The sequence below is a fragment of the Idiotropiscis lumnitzeri genome, chromosome 16 (genome assembly GCF_059441095.1).
Source record: "Idiotropiscis lumnitzeri isolate Australia: NSW breed Sydney's pygmy pipehorse chromosome 16, RoL_Ilum_1.0, whole genome shotgun sequence".
NCBI lineage: Eukaryota > Metazoa > Chordata > Actinopteri > Syngnathiformes > Syngnathidae > Idiotropiscis > Idiotropiscis lumnitzeri.
Window position 1 is genome coordinate 4,468,601 of NC_142406.1, and position 17,754 is coordinate 4,486,354.

Here is a 17,754-nt window from a genome sequence, read left to right on the forward strand (position 1 = left end):
TCCGTTGGTCTCCTCATTTAAAACGTTCCTTACCACAGAAGAATAGTAGCACAAGTAAAAAGTCAAATTATGGATATTCCACAATTTGGGCTTGAAGAAACAATGAAAAAGAGCAAGAAAGAAATTTGTTGGTGTCAGTTTTTATTTGAATTTTTTTTTTTTTTTTTGATCATGTAAATTTAATTGTCCAATTCTGAGGACACAATTACGGAATCATGAAAAACAGACCTAAAAAAAAATGTCAACACTGTACGACTTTGTCGCACCACTTCTGGCATTTAGAACAGCTTGCAGTCACTGGGGCACAAATTTAATCATTGAAATTAGGATTCTTCTTTAATCTAGCCCATCTCCTACTAATTGCTGCTGCCAAATTTTTCTTTAACTTCCATCGCAGATTTTCAATTGGCTTGAGATCAGGACTATTTGCTTGTTTAACACATGGAGATATCAGTACCATGAAAGAAAAGCTGGAATCCTGAACTTTTGTGTCATGTTCATCTTTTGATCTGAACCCAAATGTCTTCAGTATACAACAAAAACAAAAGAAATTGACCTTGTGCTTCAATATATCTGTACATCTTCGTTGGAGGGAAGTTGTTAGGGTTTTTCGCTCAATGGTAAGATTCATTATCTTAAAAAATAATTTCCTCAAAAAATAAATGGAAGTTTTCAAAACCTTGATGTAATAAAGGTGTAATAACTGCGCCTTGCCCAGACATGCAGCCCCATAACATCAATGACCGTGCAAGTTTCATATTTTCTTCATAAATCCATAGGAACGGCCCCAAACAAAGGTTTCATTATCACTTGCCCAAGACAGATTGGCCATTCTTCACGTAGTATCGATTTCATCCAGTCATCCACATGATTGCTTTTCTTTAGCCCACTTTATACCGTATAATTTTATGTAAATCCATTTCCTTTAGGCAGTTTATTATAGTTCTGTCACAGACGCTGACTGTTGTGCATTTTCTTATTTCAAGACATATTGCTGTGAGTTTTTGATCTTGATGCTTTGACGCCCTCTTTGGTTGACCGGGATGCTTTTCTTTTATAGCCTTCCCATTTTGTATGTACTTGGGCCAGAATTTAGACAATGTTGACATGGAAACGAAAAATATCAATTGCAACATTTCGTGCTGTTTTACATTTTGGAAAGTTTAGAATTCATTTGTTTCAACTGACTCTTGTTGGAGTCATAATTCATGTCGATCCACTTGGTGCAACAGCTCAAAAAAGTTTGAGTACTTTAACCGCTGACTAATTAGCAAATTTAATCTGAAACACATTTTTTTTTTAGGACTGGAAATTACGCAACGATTGCTCAATTCTTTACACCATTTTTTTTTTCGCTACTTGCTTTAATAAAATTGTTACTGGCTACATTATATTCCATTCTTTCTTATTGTTGGTGGGGGTTTTTTTTTAAACAGAAGGTTGGTCTTTTTGACTCTCAGTAAATTTTAGTAAGTGGTCTTTAGTTCTTCTTTTAAATCATGTAAAGCACATTGTTACTGCATGGTGCTCATAAGGTTGCAAAACAGACATGTTGCGAAAAAAAATTGCACTTGTCTGATGTAATTTCAAGCGGCAAATATTTTGCAGAGGTCACCAGTCCAAGACTACATAAAAAGCACGAATGACCAAGAAGAGCTGCACATATGCAGGAGTGTCGGAACTATGTGATTCATCAGTCATACAAGAACTTTTTATAGGCCTAAAGATAATATAGTGGAAATATATATTTATTTTTAACCTCACAACAGCACACATATAAATGTGTGACTCTTACCATTCACACGATGAGTAAAAAGCCTCCACTGAATTCTTTTAATATTTCCACACACGCACGCATAAAAGTGAAATTAAAAGTAAAAATGCTTTGAACATTTGCACAAATATCAAAATAGTTGATTTTATTCAGAATGTATTAAAGTTCTAAACACAGGCAGTGTTTCGTATCACCAAACTGACATGTCGGTATATGTCATGGACACCCTCCAAAGCGTAACATAGTACAGTGATGATTTCTTGACATTTGCCAGCCTTTTCTTTTCTTTCTTTTTATTAAGCAGAAACAAAAGAAAAAAAGCAGACAATCATTTCGGTTTTTCAACAAACCTAAGCTGACCAAACCATGGTTTGGATGAAAATGACAACCAGCCCTATAACAGGGCATCAAGTGGAAATGTCACTCTGCTTGGCAAAAGTTTTAAACTTCAAGTTCAAGACAGTTAAGTTACAACTTATAAAATCATCCTCCATTGTGGCAATATTTTTAGACAGAAGAAATTTAGTCCACTGGCGCAAGTGGTTCAATGAAGATTCGTTGACACGCAGATAAGTAACAATCAAGCTAAAGGGAAATTAATATAAAATGCTACTGCGACAATGAAAAAAAAAAAAAAAAAAAACAGTGGACAACTTTTCAAACTAAATGCAAAAATAAAAATAAAGATTGTCAGTCCATTTAATAGTATTTTAAATACACCAAACTGAATAATCAACCAAACATACCGAATTGAGAGCGGCTCTGTTTCATGAAATGCAATCGGTGGCAGACTTCAGACGTTTCTCCACTACACTACTTATCAAATCACATTAATTGATGAGGCACTGTAAAGAGCATGTGCACCGCTATGTTGGAACATGTCATTTTGTTTCATTTTAAGGGCACAACGGAACATTTCTGTGATATGAAATGAATACACAGGAACGAGTCAGTTTGAAGCAGAAGAAACAAACTGGTAGATTTAGCTTGAGGTTTTGCTTCAGGAAGTGCCTTCAGGACAACAGTGCTCGAATTTCAAGCCACAACAAAAACAAAAAAAAAAAAATTAACTCCACCCCGCCTGCATCCTTGACTGCCATATGATTCTCGTAGATAAGATACTCATTCTGCATTTACACGACTGCTTTCATCTTCAAGTACTGGTTTACTTTTCCGAGGCTGGGTTTCCACAAAAGTACAGCTCAGTTCCTTTTTTTCTGTTCCAATTGACCTAAAATAGCTGACAGGACTGAATTTATTTTTAGGTGAATTCTCTTGCAAATTCAAAACGTCTACCATATTTGGCAGCCTGAAAAGTAACCTGAAACGTAAATGTATATTTGAATAAGAATCGACATATAAAGATGTTTTGAAGAGCCTAGGAAAAAAGAGGCCGAGTATTAAAATAAATAATTCACAATAAGTTGTTTGTGACCGCTTGTTTGAAAATACTTAACACATTTACAGCAATAGAATGTGTCAAACTGAACTGTACCATTTGGTGGAAACATGCCGTATTTTGGTTCTTGCAATCGTTCAAATGGTAAAAAGTGAACGGGAGAACGTAATAAAAAGGTAGCGCTGATCCAGGAACCTCCTTTTTAGCTCAAGCAGCTCATGAAATTATTATTCACTTCAGCTTCGGTTTATTACTTTTTGATGCGTTTTGAATTTCAATACACCGTGTTGCAGGACGCAGCAGCTCAGCTCTGATATTTGGCTGTAAGGAAAAGATCTTTTCATCACCGTTATCCATAAAGGCCAAGTATCGCCATATCTGTCGGATGATTTCACAGATTTAAACACATAATCATTGCATTATTTACTTTAACGATTATTTTCATATGGGCGCATTGAGTTTCGAAGTCTTCCGATTTTTGGCTTCCACTGACATGGGAATATGAAACTTCCTGGCTGACTTAAATCCACATCGTCCTCTCTTGCCAAAGATTATTTACAGCTGCTGTGAACATGTGGATTTGTCAGGTTATTTATAATCAACATAGAATGAAATAAAATAATACACCCAACCTAATGGGTCAAAAAAAAAGAAAGGCACTTTGCCAAAAGCTGTTTAATTAAGCTGTGTTCTCGAGTGGAATTTTGCTTTCATGAGACTTGACTCTGTAGACTCAAGGTGGCCTCAATGCTATCTGATCCTGAGTGAGCGCCTCATTTGAGAAGCTTCCTGGCGAACTGGCAAGCTCACAGTCCCACTGGTGTGCGGTTGGAATTCCGGCTAGAACCATAAGGATACAGTCGGCTCTCAAGAGGTGCACCTCGGAGTATAACTCTTCTCACCAACACTTTTTTGCCCTCTTTTGAACAAATTGCATCTGTCTCAACTCCAGCTGACATCATATTGTGTCCAACCTTCTGGTGGAGCCAAAAACACTCTTCGACCACGGTGCAGGAAACTGACGACACCCCTATAGCCTGTCCGCGGGACTCCAGATTTCAAATCATCCATCACCCCCAGATTCCGGGCAAGGACTTTAAAACTATCCCTGCTAGAGTACTTGACTCTGTACGGACCCGGTCCTTTTAGACTTCCCCCCTGTTGCAGCTCCTCGATCTTCACCAGTGGGGCATTGTAAACTTCTTTGATAAACTTCTCATCATACTTTTCTTTAATCAAATGAGAGAAGTCTTGTTTGGTAAAAGGCACAAATTCAGTGTTAAGTCTAATATAGCGAAGATACTGGTCAAAGAATTGACCTAAACTGACGCCTTTTCGGCCAAAGGTGATAGTCCGGGAAATTTCAGGGCGAATGCATGAGCGGTCCTTGCGCTGCTCTGGCAGCCGCATCCAATCGTCCCAGAATGCAGAAGGCCATTTGGGTTCCAGCTCGTCCCACATTTCCTTAAGCAGCATCCAGCCCAGACCAGGGAAGAAGTCTGTCCGGTGAAGAAGACCAACTTTGGATGGATCGACCAAGGCGTCTCTGCCGTTATCATTCCAGGCAGACACACACCACAAGGTTGGGTCAGACCGCAGGATTGGGTACATGGCACGGAAATACTCAAAGAAGTCTGGTGCCACCTGAAAAAGAACAAAAGGGTTGTTTCAGTGTGACAACTGAACAGCTAAAAATAACATCGCGAATGACTGTAATTTCCGGACTTTGGGTTACTACTTTTTTCCCCACGCTTTGAACTCTGCGTTTTTAAACTTAGCATGGTAATCAATGGATTTTTACTAACAAGCTCCCAAACAATACATTTAGCGATAGTGTTGTCATATCTGACCAATGAAATTTCTGAACGCATCGTAATGGACCAATGAAAACCGTTCGAGGTCACACTCGTACTGAATTGTCATGTGACGTGATGGATTCCGATCTGCCATTCATCGTCTCATTCATCATTGAGACAGCTTGCGCAACACTGAGAGGCAATTAAAAACATAACTTTACAAAAATAAATTTGACTTTTAACATTTTGAGTCAGGACTCAATAACCACACAGAAATGGCGCTACAGTGGAACCATTTAACAATCATCTAGACCAGGCGTGGGCAAACTACGGCCTGGGGGCCACATGCGGCCCGTTAAACGTTTTAATCCGGCCCGCTGAACTTGGAAAAACATTAAATGAATAAACCTTGTTAATGTTTTATTTTCTATATACTGTGTTTTTTTAAGACATGTATATTGTTGTAATGATTTTGTTCATTTTAATTTAAAATTGAATTGTATTTTTTTCTCTGATGAGGGTGAGGTTACCAAAACACTCTATGCATCCTGGTCCGGCCCGTCTGTCAAATTTTAGAACCCCTTTTGGCCCGCCAATCAAAGAGTTTGCCCACCCCTGATCTAGACAGATTTCACATGCCACGAGAGAGGCACTTACATGCTCAGTTCAGCGACTTTTTGGAACAGAATCAGATCATTGGATACAATACAAGCAATAGTCTGCTTGAAATGACACGCACATGAGAATGCTAAACCACACCGTACCGTATGGGGTAGGTATAGGACTGCTATTAGAATAAGGCAGAAGCGTCCATGAACTCACCTCAAGGTCATCCTCCACAATGACCACAGTGGACTGCGAGAAAGTGTTGAACACTTGGTTCAGTGCCCAGCGATAATGTCTGGCAATTTTGTAGTAGCCCTGGAACTTCCTGTGTTCTGGTCGCACTCTGATGTCTGAGAGGTCTGGCTGGCTAATATGTGTCACTTGACTGCCATATGAGCCAATGACACCGGCTGTTTCAGTGTGACCGCAGTCCTGGCTGACAATAATAGGATAGAGTTCTTGAGAAGGACGGTATTGAATCAGTCTGTCAAGACTCCGTTTTACTGTAACTCTGTCACAAGCAATCACCAGGATGGGAATGACGACTTCTGGACTTGCAACTGAAGTTGACAATTTATCTTTGTCGGTGTTGTCCGTCTTCATTGTATTGGATTGACGCTCAGCGTCTGGGGCTACTGAAACGAAAGACTTCTGATTGTATTTTAGAGTTTGAACCTTGGTATCCACATTGTCTTTCAAAGGATGCAGAGGGTTTTGGGGCGGGTGAACCACTTCTGATTTAATGTGTTTGGTCACGGCCAGTTCTGATTTCCCAACATCTTTCCGCTTGGACCATGCTGCCCTGTGACTTTCGATCTGCTTTAGCAGCTTTTTCTGGGTCTCAAGCTGAATTTCAACTTCCTCTGCCAGCTGGATCACTTCCTCTGCCAGGTTGATCCGGCTTCCCTTGCCTCTGATCAGACCCCACTCCTCATTTCCTCCTGGTTCTGCGCCGCCACTCTCCCCGAGGCGGCCAATTGGTGGGCGTCCCCAAAGGTAAAGTAAAAGCAAAGCATTCCACGCAACAAACAGAAAAGCACCGCATAGTATAAGGGAACCTTTCCTTCGAACCATGGCCTAAGAACACTAAAAGGGGTAGGTTGTGGAAAAGGATAAAGCTCGGGAAACACTTATTGAAGCCAGAGAGAACTCCGACGGATCCAAGTGGAGAGCCTGTTCGACGGGAATTGAGGTCTGATCACATCATACCAAATTAAAGCCCAACCCTGTCTTCTTTTGACAAGGGTGCCCAGAGGTGAACAGGACAATCAAATTCACGCAACTTTACTATGGTAGACATCAATTCCATTAAATGATGAAGAAAAATAAGGGAAAAAAAATGGGTCACTTTGGGTTGAGGGAAGGCGACTCCTTGGACATTATCCTTCGGCCATCATCCTGAAAACAGACCAGAAAAAAAATGGTCATTGGAAGACGCAAACTTTCTTTGGTGGCTGGAGTTTGAGCAACACAGCTACACGTTGAAAATACAGAAATGAAAATCTATTGCAAATTGTGAACGTGTTTCAAACCGAAAAAAAATTCTGGTTGACAAGAAAGTGAAACAGCTGTGGAAGCATGTTGATGAAATTTGAAACACATGAACACTTGGTGGTTGACATTTTTTTTTTTTATAGTGAATGTCTCTTACCTGAAAAGGATTTGGGAATGAACAGAATTTACAGCTACTAAATCAGGATACCTCCTTCTAATGAGGCATCAGTTTATGCTCTGTGCATGCGCTCATGGAATTATTTTTGTTTTGTGTTACACAAAGTCCAAGTGGAAAAAAAAGGGCTCGATTAAGTTAGGGTAGAGGTGGATTTTAGTCCAGCCTCGGTGCGTGTGATGTGGTCGCGAGGCAGCCAAAAGACGCGATCGGGGGCTGACAGTTTATATGAATAAGGCCGGTGGGTCGAGGCCGGAAGGGCGGGTGACTGACCATCATAAAAAGGGTCAAGTGCCCAGCTCTGCAATTTAGTAAGCAGTTATTTTTAGGGACCTGTTCCTCACATCTATTTTTTGAACAAATGAGTATTAAATTAATCTTTATCACAATAAATAGCAGCTATGTTATAAAGAAACGTTTTGGTCTTAATAAAGGTAAATGAACCACGAATTCAATTGTAAGACAGTTAATCTACTTCAATGGAAGTTGTTCACTTTGTACTTACATTGATTAACAATCTCTAAAGCATTCACTACGATACTGTCACAAAATTCTAGTGAGGGGTAAACATATTTCAGTAAGTCATAAATTAGAACACCATGCAACAACGATACAAACACATCTGTTGTCTCATGATACGATGGTTTGCAAACACACACACACACACAAAAAAACAACCCCTGAGCCCATCGGGACTTTCACAATTCTTGGTACATTGCACTCAGGTTGAAGCAGCCATAATCAAACAAACTTAGCATTTTGACACTGAAAAATTACACATCACTCCCTGAGAAATGTTCTAATGGCGAAAGAATAATAAAACTCCTCAGTGTTTCTGCATTTCCGCAAGACGTTGGTAGTTTTGATGAAAGTCTAGTGAAAATGCCACGTTTGTTATTTTTAATGAGTTTAGGTAGGCTTGGGCTTTTGATAAGAAGCCCATTTTTGAGCCAACAAAATCGCAACATGTAATAAAACCTGCAGTCCGAACTGAACGGCCTCCACAAGCAGCACACATAAATACGTATTAAGCTGCAGGGCTAATAAATGTCAGACGAAGAACAAAATGTCTAAACTTTATCTGTACCTGACCTGGGAGCAGCTCACGGATAACATGTCCAACCCTTGCAAAACTGTTGAAAGTTCAGATTTGCAGACGTGAGGCGGATGATTGTGAACAAGAGGGAGGATGGGCAGTGGGAGGGAACTGTTGCTCCTTTACGAACTGTACCAGCTGGAACTATATTCTCCTTCAACACTCCCTTTGGATTTCCACCCGAGACGTGGAGCTGCCAAGAAGACGCAGACAGCAACCTTTCCTCGACAAAGCAGCTGTGAGGCACCAGAGAGAAATGCTTCACATGACTTCCACCGAGGCACAGCCAATTAATAACCACCCGGCACCGCCTCTTGTCATGTTATCACACATCAACTAACAGAAATTGAATTATTACACAGATCACGCTACAATACGATCATTAGGCCACCCGGACATGATTGTGATCCCAATAGTTACGGTTGCATTCGGCATGCTAAGCTAGCGAAAGTCAAATCAGCAACAAGGGGCTCTTTAAACGCTGTCAGGAGTGTCAGACATCTCTCTCCTCATTATCGAGTAACGACTTGAAAGTCAAAGCACAAACAACAAACTAATACGTTACGTTGACTTGCCTCTAGACTGCTAGCTAACACCAATCGGCGTTGCGAGTCACGAGCCGCTCAGCCCGAGGATACTTTGAATTCAGCCGCCGGGGGGTCACTCACCTCGGACACGGCGCTCCCAACAAAACGGTGTGCCTCTCATACTTGGAGGGGTGCTCGAGTCCACACCAAGTCCAGTCTGGCTCGTTGGTAGCTAGCTAACGTTAGCCACCCTCGTTTCCGCTTCGCTATCACGTTCGCAGCTCATCTCGATGCTGGTACTCAGCGGCTCTCCGACACGGTCTCTTGTCTCCGTGTATCCACCCCTGGCCCCGCAGACCGACCGACGACTGCTAAATATTAACGGAAATATTCGAGTTTTCCAATACGGAGTGTGAGCATGAGTGGCCTGCCGTGCATCCGCAATGTTACTTTACAGTGAGGGGTCGTGGTTTTTTAGTTTCGCTTGCTCCAGCTGCTTGTGCCACGGGCTACCTCCAGCACTTGGGTATGATGACGGCAACGCATTTTCACTTCACTACACTTCCGGATTACTGACTTCGTGTGTAACGGTTCGAGCCGAGTCAAGCCGAAGTCTCCAACAGCCAACCCAAAAAAGTCAACTCTAGATCGAATCTTTTCTGTCTGTGGGTCCTATTTTTTTAATCATATTTTCAATGTCCATAAATTTGCTAAAAGTTGGCAGAACAGAGTAATTTATTTGCAGCGACAACGACCCAACTTGATGCCCTTCATAAACATCTAATTTCCCACATAAATATATGGGAACACAAGAAGAAATAAAACAGACGGTTTCATTTAATGACAGGAAATAGTTCAAATTGAACCCTAAACAGGGGTGTCAAACTCATTTTTGTGGATGTTCCACATAGTAGTCATGGTTTCCCTCAGATGATATAACTGATGACGCGTGAACCCACACAAATGTATGATCACCTTACATTATCACATATACACAACAAATGGATGGAAAGTCAGTTTTGAAATCGGAAGCCAGTAAGTAATTGTTCAACAAATTTTACATTTATTTTATAGGGGGAGGATTGGTAACAAATAAATGACAATATCTAATTTATCAATGTTGTTAAAAGTAAAGAAAATGTGCTCGAAATAGGAAGTTGAGGCATGTGATTTGCCCTTCGCGGGTCACATAAAATGAGGTCCCGGGCCAGATCTGGCCCCTGAGCCTTGAGTTGGACACCTGCAACAATTCAGAAAACAGGTGAGCTGTGACTGGTCGTTACCTCAACTCTGAGCAACTGGGATGTCATTTATAGTCGAGAGGAATTACAAAATGGCCGCCCCCTGAGTTGGTGAAAAATTGATGGATTTTGAAACTTAATTCATATTATACAAATTCAATATGAACCAGAATGCCGTATTTAGACTAGTGAAGGTGCATAGACCATTTTATTCAAAATATATTTGAGGGTTAACTTCCCGTTTAAGTGGCAATGCATTTTATTATTTTCAATTCATTTATTTATTATGCTTTTTTTTGGGGGGGTGGGGGGGTATTTTTCTGTCTAATGTAATTTTTTTTGTCTCGCAAATGAGATGTTGGATCTCAAAGGTTTTTCCCCCATGTTCAAAAAGAATTTTCAACAACATGCCGACGTACAGGACCGGAGTGGTAATCTCACGTTCTGGCGCTGTCCCGGTGTGCCGGTCTGTTAAATGTGCTGCTCGCAGGGCCAATCCAGCAAGCACATGAACCTCCTCCGATCGACAATTTTGTAATCAGCAAATAAAGTGCATTTGTACGGAGCCCCTCTGGTGCCACAGTATGAGAAAAAAATATTTTTTGCTAATCTGTACCCACAGTTTACTAAACTGTACCCACAGTTTACTAATCTGTACCCACAGTTTACTAAACTGTACCCACAGTTTACTAAACTGTACCCACAGTTTAGCTAATCTGTACCCACAGTTTACTAATCTGTTCCCACAGTTTACTAAACTGTACCCACAGTTTACTAAACTGTACCCACAGTTTAGTAAACTGTACCCACAGTTTACTAAACTGTACCCACAGTTTACTAAACTGTACCCACAGTTTAGCTAATCTGTACCCACAGTTTACTAATCTGTTCCCACAGTTTACTAAACTGTACCCACAGTTTAGCTAATCTGTACCCACAGTTTAGCTAATGAGCTAGCGTTCACGCCCATGCCATGACGTCAAACGTTTGTGGGTGTTGCTTGATAGAGCAGTACCCACGCGGTCGTATATCTCTCAAGGTAAATTCTATTAGATGTTATATTGATAGTACGAGAGTATAGTGTGTTCTGCATCGCTTAAAGACTTGTAATTCCGTGATTTATGTTCACGCCCATGCCATTCCGTCAAATGTAAGTAAGGTGTACATCGCTCTAGTTCGTGACTGTTGCTTGATAGAGCAGTATTAGCAGCGAACGGCTACATTTAGCCTCCGTGTTTTCTATTCGTGCGTCACGTTTTAAACATTTTTCGCGCATTATTTCGCTCGCCACAAGTCACCCAATCATGACAACCGTCACCCTAGCCACGGTTTGATTTTATTGTCGTCTTTTTGGCGTATCAGCAGGCATCAGTGGTTTTAGTCGAGCCCTCGTCGGAGAAGTGTACAAACACTCACGAATCACCACAAGAGGAGACAAGTACGTCTCTGACATTCACTGTAAGTACATTGTCTAAAGTTACTTTTATTTCACGACAACAATTTGTTGTGTTTACTGCCGTGCTTGTCGTAAATTGCTTAATAACTCGCTTCTGGGCTATGTTGGGTTGCTAAATATGGCTGTATAATGAAACTGTGAAACGATGGAAACAATCATGCATTCTTATCTATTCATTTTGTCAGGATGACATGACATTTTTGTAAACGTGCAGAATCATATTTTCAAAGTACAATACTGTAGTTTTACTTTGCATCTTGTCTCTTTAATTGCCTTGAGACGATGTGTAATGCAGCAGTAGTGCCATTTTACTCCTCTGTTTCAGAAGATGGACTCGAATTTTCTAAAATTTCTCCAAGACCAGCGAAAGTTAGATGATAAAGTCATTGCCACCTTTATCGAGGAGAAGGTATGTACAACAGGCAATGACATGTCATTTAACCAATGTGGGTGTTTAAGGAAAACTGATGCCCCTGCAAAAGTGCTTGATGAGCCACATGACACCGCTTCTGTGCATTTTACTGCATTGGAGGAAACAGCCAAGGTGCCTCCATTGGACAGTGAAATGGTGGGAGCAGTAGGTGGACTGTTAGAAAATGTTATTGCTGATGAAGAAATAGTCTTCAGACATTCATTTGCTGATTATGCCACTTATGATGTCGATGACACCCTCGACGACACCATCCCCATGGAGCTGTTGGTTGAAAATCCATCCCCAGGGCAAGAATCTCATCCACTTAAAGCAAGAAAACTTAAACTGCACAGGGGAAATGTTTTCCATGAATTAAATGCAGCCTTTCAAAACGGCACTGTAACTACTGATGAGCTGCTGGTGGAGATCGAGATGTTCCAACCCAATGGAGCAATGGAAAAGGGAGAAGATAATGGTGGTGTGTTACGTGATGCCTTAAGTGAATACTGGGAAACATTCTTCAGTAAATGCACTCATGGAAGCACAATGAAGATACCAATGACACGACACGACATGAAAGACGAATGGGTTAACATTGCCAAAGTTATGGTCCTTGGATACAACATTGTGCAATATTTTCCCATAGCATTAGCCAAGCCCTTTATTTTGTATTGTCTCGGCGTTGACCTGATGGAGAATGACCTGCTTTCGGCATTTTTAGACACAATTCCCTCTGAAGAAAAACAAGTGGCTGAACAAGCGATGATTGATTTTTTGTCTATCGCTGGATCTGAGGAGTGGATGGATTTCCTCGAAACTCACGAGGTTAAAGTTATTGTCAATAAGGGGAACGTGAAGAAGACTTTAATTGAGGTGGCACATAAGGAACTGGTTCAAGATCCCGCCTATATTGCTGAGTGCTGGTCCAGTATATTGAAGGAACTGAAATTACCACTGGGAGGCCTGGAGGAAGTATATGGTAGCCTTACCCCAACACCAAGAAGAGTAATCGCCATGTTACAGCATGAGGGCCTCAACATGAGAGAAATGCAGAGTTTTGAATTTCTGAAAAAATTCATCAGGAGTTGCAACGAACGTCGGCTCAAGAAATTTCTTCGATTTTGTACTGGTAATCTTTCACATCTTTACGATTAATCCTAATTCTGTCATTTGTTTTCACTTGTCAAATTTGATATATATATATATATATATATATGTATACATATGTATATATACATGTGTATATATATATGGATATATATATGTATATGTGTGTGTGTGTATATATGCCAAAAGAAATGTGCCCTCAGCTGACTTTGAAACACGGGGGGCAAAATTTTTGATTTGTGGGCCACAATGGGTTCTCTTGACAGAGGGGCCGGACCAGCAACACTTGGATGGAGTGTTTTGGTAACCTCACTTTATCTGAGAAAGAAAATACATATCGTATATGGAGAAAATATATGCTCTAATTTTAAATGAAAATGAATGAAAACATTGCAACAAAATATCTGTCTTAGGGTGTGTCTCCTAGTGGGGACACTTATCAGAATTACGGGGAAAATAAAACATGAACAAGGTTTATTTATTTAATTTTTTCAACTTCGGCGGGCCTGATGTAAACGTTTAATAAATACACAGCTATTGAAGGCAATGATTAGAGAGCCTTCATTTGAGGTGATAGACACGAGTGTTCTAGTATAGAGTTGGTGGTGGTATGTGGTTCTAAACTAATATTTTATTTTTGTTTTCCAAAGGTGCAGATCTTTTAGTGGCTGAGAAGATCCATGTGCGATTCTTTGAGGCTGAGAACCTATTTACACGAAGACCAATGTCCCATACATGTGGCTGTGTTCTGGAGGTGGCCAACAACTATGGGTCGTACCCTGAGTTGTCTGAGGAATTTGGGAATGTACTTGATGCCAACATGTGGGTGATGGACATAATTTAGTGTCTGTTCTGCAAAATCTATTCCCATATACTCTTAGAGGGTTTGGCGGCTGTTTTGTCTGGAATTTGTTCATAATGGTATTTTATAATGTAGTTGCATGGTCTGATTCATGGGGGCCAGATTTACTGTTTTATGCCGGTATTTCATACTCTTGGACTGCAAGTCGAGTTGTTTATATTTACTGACTATTGAGTGAGTCATTGTTTGCATAGTTGATTCTTTGCAAAATTATGAAGCAATTTTGTTGTGGTAAGACACAATTTTGTTGCCTATGGTTGTTATGCAACAGCTTTAAGACGTGTGTTTTTTTTTTTGGTTTTTATAAAATTGCTCCACTGCTTGTATTGCAAGCAGATAGTTGTGTCGCTGGGGTCGACTACGATGTCTTGTTTTACACAAATTTTATAAAAATTAAATGTGCAACTGCTCCTATCTGAATTTTTTTCTCAGTTAAGACAGTGACATTCACTCAGCTCTCAGACAGACTGTATGTAGGAGACATTATTTGCTGAATTGAGTACCCAAATCTCAAGTCTACAGTTATCAAGTTGTCACCTTGTTGCTGTCTGATTTGACAGTGTGCATTTGTGTGAATTTGACCACTTCGCTTCACATAAATAGTTTCCACAAATACATTTAAGGATTGAATAGCAGTTTCAACTCAAGATACTTTGGCGACCTGAAAATGTAGAAGACAATCAATTTTACTTTTAGAATTTATTTGAATCACACACATGTATTTTAGCGAGCTTGAATGTGGCTTTTTAAATACCAATCAAAGATCTTTACATGTTGGCTCAATGCATGTCAATATGCGGAGGAGTTTGCAGCAATTTATTTATTTTACAAAACCATAAATCAGCAACAGTTAATTTGGGTAGAACCATCAAGCAAATTACAAAATATATGTACAGTATATATCAAATGAATTTCAACAATTCTCTGTACATTTCCCATGTATGTACAAGAATGGGTGCACACACAGTCACAATAAGTGTACAAAAAAAATTCTAAGTAAAATTACACATGTTGTAAAACACTTGATAAAATCCATAATGAGCAGAATGCTTCAAACTTAAAACAATTTGTCATTTAGTTATGTGAGGGCTCCATATAAACAGCAGTTGAGGTGTGGCGAGGGGGCACACACACCATTAGGGGGTAAGACAGGGCACATTGATTAATGGTGTGATACGTTATGGATTGTAAAAGGACTTTGAAGCCTTTTACACCTGGACTGCATCCATTAAAGACCTAAGAGTGTTATTAGCTCCTCTCTCAAGTTGAGGTAGTTGGTCGTGGCGATATATCCATCCACTGGGACTTGGAGGTTGTTCTGTGACATTATGTGTGTACACAGAGTGAACACATCAGCATCACAAGCAACATCATTGCGGTGGATGCAGTCACCTTCACACCTCAAAAAATCCTCCTCAGTCACTTGGCACAAAAAGTCCTCTGTGCCATACAGCTCCGGGACCAAGAACATGACATCAGGCCGACCATGAGGGACACGCTCATTCTTGGATGGACGAATCAGATGGCTGTTCCACACCTCCTTGACTGCATCCAACTCATCCTGCAGGTGATACAAAAACAATTTACATAAATGTTTTAAGAAACATATTAACTGAAAATATAAACTATTTCGAAGACTAATCTCAGCTCATTGTGCAAACACAGATGCATTCACGTGGAAGTCACCAAAATATGAAAGTGGCATGGAGAAAGTGAAGGAAAATACTGGCATTAAGTAGTTCAAATATTATCTGATCATCCATCCATTCACTGAGGTCAAATTTATCTGTAGCGTACTTCTGTGTCTGTGTCTATAAGGAGGTAGAATTAAAACTAAGTATGGTAACCATAACTGAAAAAATGCATGTTACAGTAAGGTTTGGTATGTTTGCAGTTACCACTGACCATTGGGTCCTCAACTTTTTACCAAGGTAGGCAAAACGAATGCACTGCAGTGTGAAAGCAAGGTGGACATAAATCATCTACAATGTCACGGAAAATGTCTGGATTTTTTTTTTTTTGTAAGGTTCTGAAAACTTTAAAAGCGAAGTTGTATTCATGAGAAGAAAATATAAAAATGCATTTATAACTTGACCATGATATGGCAAAAATTATTCAATAAAGTGCTTGTGAAGTGTTACTACTTGCCTGTATTAAACCAAGAAAGCAAAATAACATGAGGTTCTTGTCCAAGAAGTCACCATCAAAATGTCCTTCATCTTTAAGTCTGTGGAAGAGGTCCAGCCAGAATTCCACACACTCTCGACGGAGAAAGCCCCACCAACTCTCTATTCTTTGATTTGATGTGCTTCTTCCAACAACAAAGCTTTTGCCACCAGCATGCACATCAGTGTGGGTCCGACGAAGTAATTGCTGCATATCACGGATGGAACTGTTTTCTGTCCCCATGTCTGTTCTCACGATGCGCGCACATCCACCTAATTCATTAATAGTTTCAAGAAAGTAGCCACTGATGACTTTTGGATTACTGCTTGTGTGGTAAGCATTCAGCCACAGAATTCGCCTTGAAAATCCATCGATGGCTCCATTGATGCAAATGCCAAATGGCTTTAATTTGTCGTATGAGTCGACATGCCATACAAAATTTGGACCCTTGGCAAAGTATGCTCGCCTGTGCAGTCTTCTTCTCCTTCTAAATGTCGTGCCCTCTGGGTCCATTGCGGAAAGGAGCAGCCGTACATCTTCCTTTCGTACATGCAGTCCTCTGTCTTTACATTTGGTGTACATCCACCGGTAGCCATGCAACGCTCCAGAGCCCTGTAGCTCCTCTCTGATGAATTCCACAACTGTCTCTGGGTGGTCATAATGGATTCGGCGGAACAATCCATGCTTCTTAAGAATTCGTTTGAGGGACCTCAAACTCAGAACAATCCTGTGTTTGGAGCCCAGCACACATAGTATGTGTTTGTAGCTCAGGCCCAAATGAAAATAGAACTCTATGAGCTGAAGTTGGTCCATGATCTCATGCGTGCATTCTGTAGGTGGAGCAAAATAGAATTATGTTTTGATTTCTGATTACATCGTGGAATAGATAGAATATGTGATCAAATTATTAATTAAAATATTAATTACATTTAAATATGTTTACATACGTTAAAAACAATAGTTGTAATATCATATTAACATAAACCTCATGGCGTGGCAGCTATTAAAGCAATACTTTTAGCTAGGAAAAACACGGGAGAAAACGGCAGTAACCACAAACTATTATCATTACACAAAAATAACCGCAGAAAAGGTACTTACAGTGTTTGAAACCCCAAAGACGTAATTGTATCCTCTTGTAATGCGACCGAGTGAGTGTCTCCTTCTCCAGCGAGGACTGGATGATTGCTTGCGCCGGGCGATTGCTTAAAAACGCAGCGAATGTTCAAAACATGACGCACGAAAAATGAAAAGAAACGCGCTGGCTAATTGTAGCCGTTCGCTGCTAAAACTGCTATATGAACTAGGAACTAGAGCAATATTACCATCATATAATATGAGGGAACGAAAGTGAAAGTAAATCACACCATGCCGATTCGACAGAACACTACACTACACTCTAATACTATCAATAAAAAAACAAATTGAATTTACCTCGACGTGTATACGACGGACCGTGAGCTCATTTGCTGAATTGTGGGTACTGCTCTATCAAGCAACACCCACAAACGTTTGACGTCATGGCATGGGCGTGAACGCTAGCTCATTAGCTAAACTGTGGGTACAGATTAGCTAAACTGTGGGTACAGTTTAGTAAACTGTGGGTACAGTTTAGTAAACTGTGGGTACAGATTAGTAAACTG

General features: G+C 40.3%; 2 protein-coding genes and 1 pseudogene across 6 annotated transcripts; 1 reads left to right on the top strand and 2 right to left on the bottom strand.

Annotated features, from left to right (window-relative positions):
• Positions 1–1,898: 1,898 nt before the first annotated feature.
• Positions 1,899–9,467, bottom strand: LOC148320950 (alpha-1,3-mannosyl-glycoprotein 2-beta-N-acetylglucosaminyltransferase-like). Of its 3 annotated transcripts, none has more exons than XM_088319426.1 (4): positions 9,009–9,467; positions 8,337–8,576; positions 5,792–6,973; positions 1,899–4,817 (listed from the first exon to the last, which is right to left on the bottom strand). In XM_088319426.1, the coding sequence occupies exons 3-4, from the start codon at positions 6,647–6,649 to the stop codon at positions 4,116–4,118; spliced, it is 1,560 nt and encodes a 519-aa protein (XP_088175552.1). In that variant the 5' UTR covers positions 6,650–6,973; positions 8,337–8,576; positions 9,009–9,467; the 3' UTR covers positions 1,899–4,115. The 3 variants fall into 3 exon arrangements, with proteins under 3 accessions (XP_088175552.1, XP_088175551.1, XP_088175550.1); XM_088319425.1 differs by having other exon boundaries at positions 8,332–8,576; XM_088319424.1 differs by lacking the exon at positions 8,337–8,576.
• A 2,593-nt stretch (positions 9,468–12,060) lies between these two features.
• Positions 12,061–14,350, top strand: LOC148320951 (uncharacterized; annotated as a pseudogene).
• Positions 14,305–17,608, bottom strand: LOC148320952 (uncharacterized). Of its 3 annotated transcripts, none has more exons than XM_088278451.1 (3): positions 17,546–17,608; positions 16,094–16,941; positions 14,305–15,506 (listed from the first exon to the last, which is right to left on the bottom strand). In XM_088278451.1, exons 2-3 carry the CDS (start codon positions 16,922–16,924, stop codon positions 15,174–15,176), a joined length of 1,164 nt encoding a protein of 387 aa, XP_088134577.1. In that variant the 5' UTR covers positions 16,925–16,941; positions 17,546–17,608; the 3' UTR covers positions 14,305–15,173. The 3 variants fall into 3 exon arrangements, with proteins under 3 accessions (XP_088134577.1, XP_088134575.1, XP_088134576.1); XM_088278449.1 differs by having other exon boundaries at positions 17,213–17,602; XM_088278450.1 differs by having other exon boundaries at positions 16,094–17,602.
• Between the last annotated feature and the right edge of the window lie 146 nt (positions 17,609–17,754).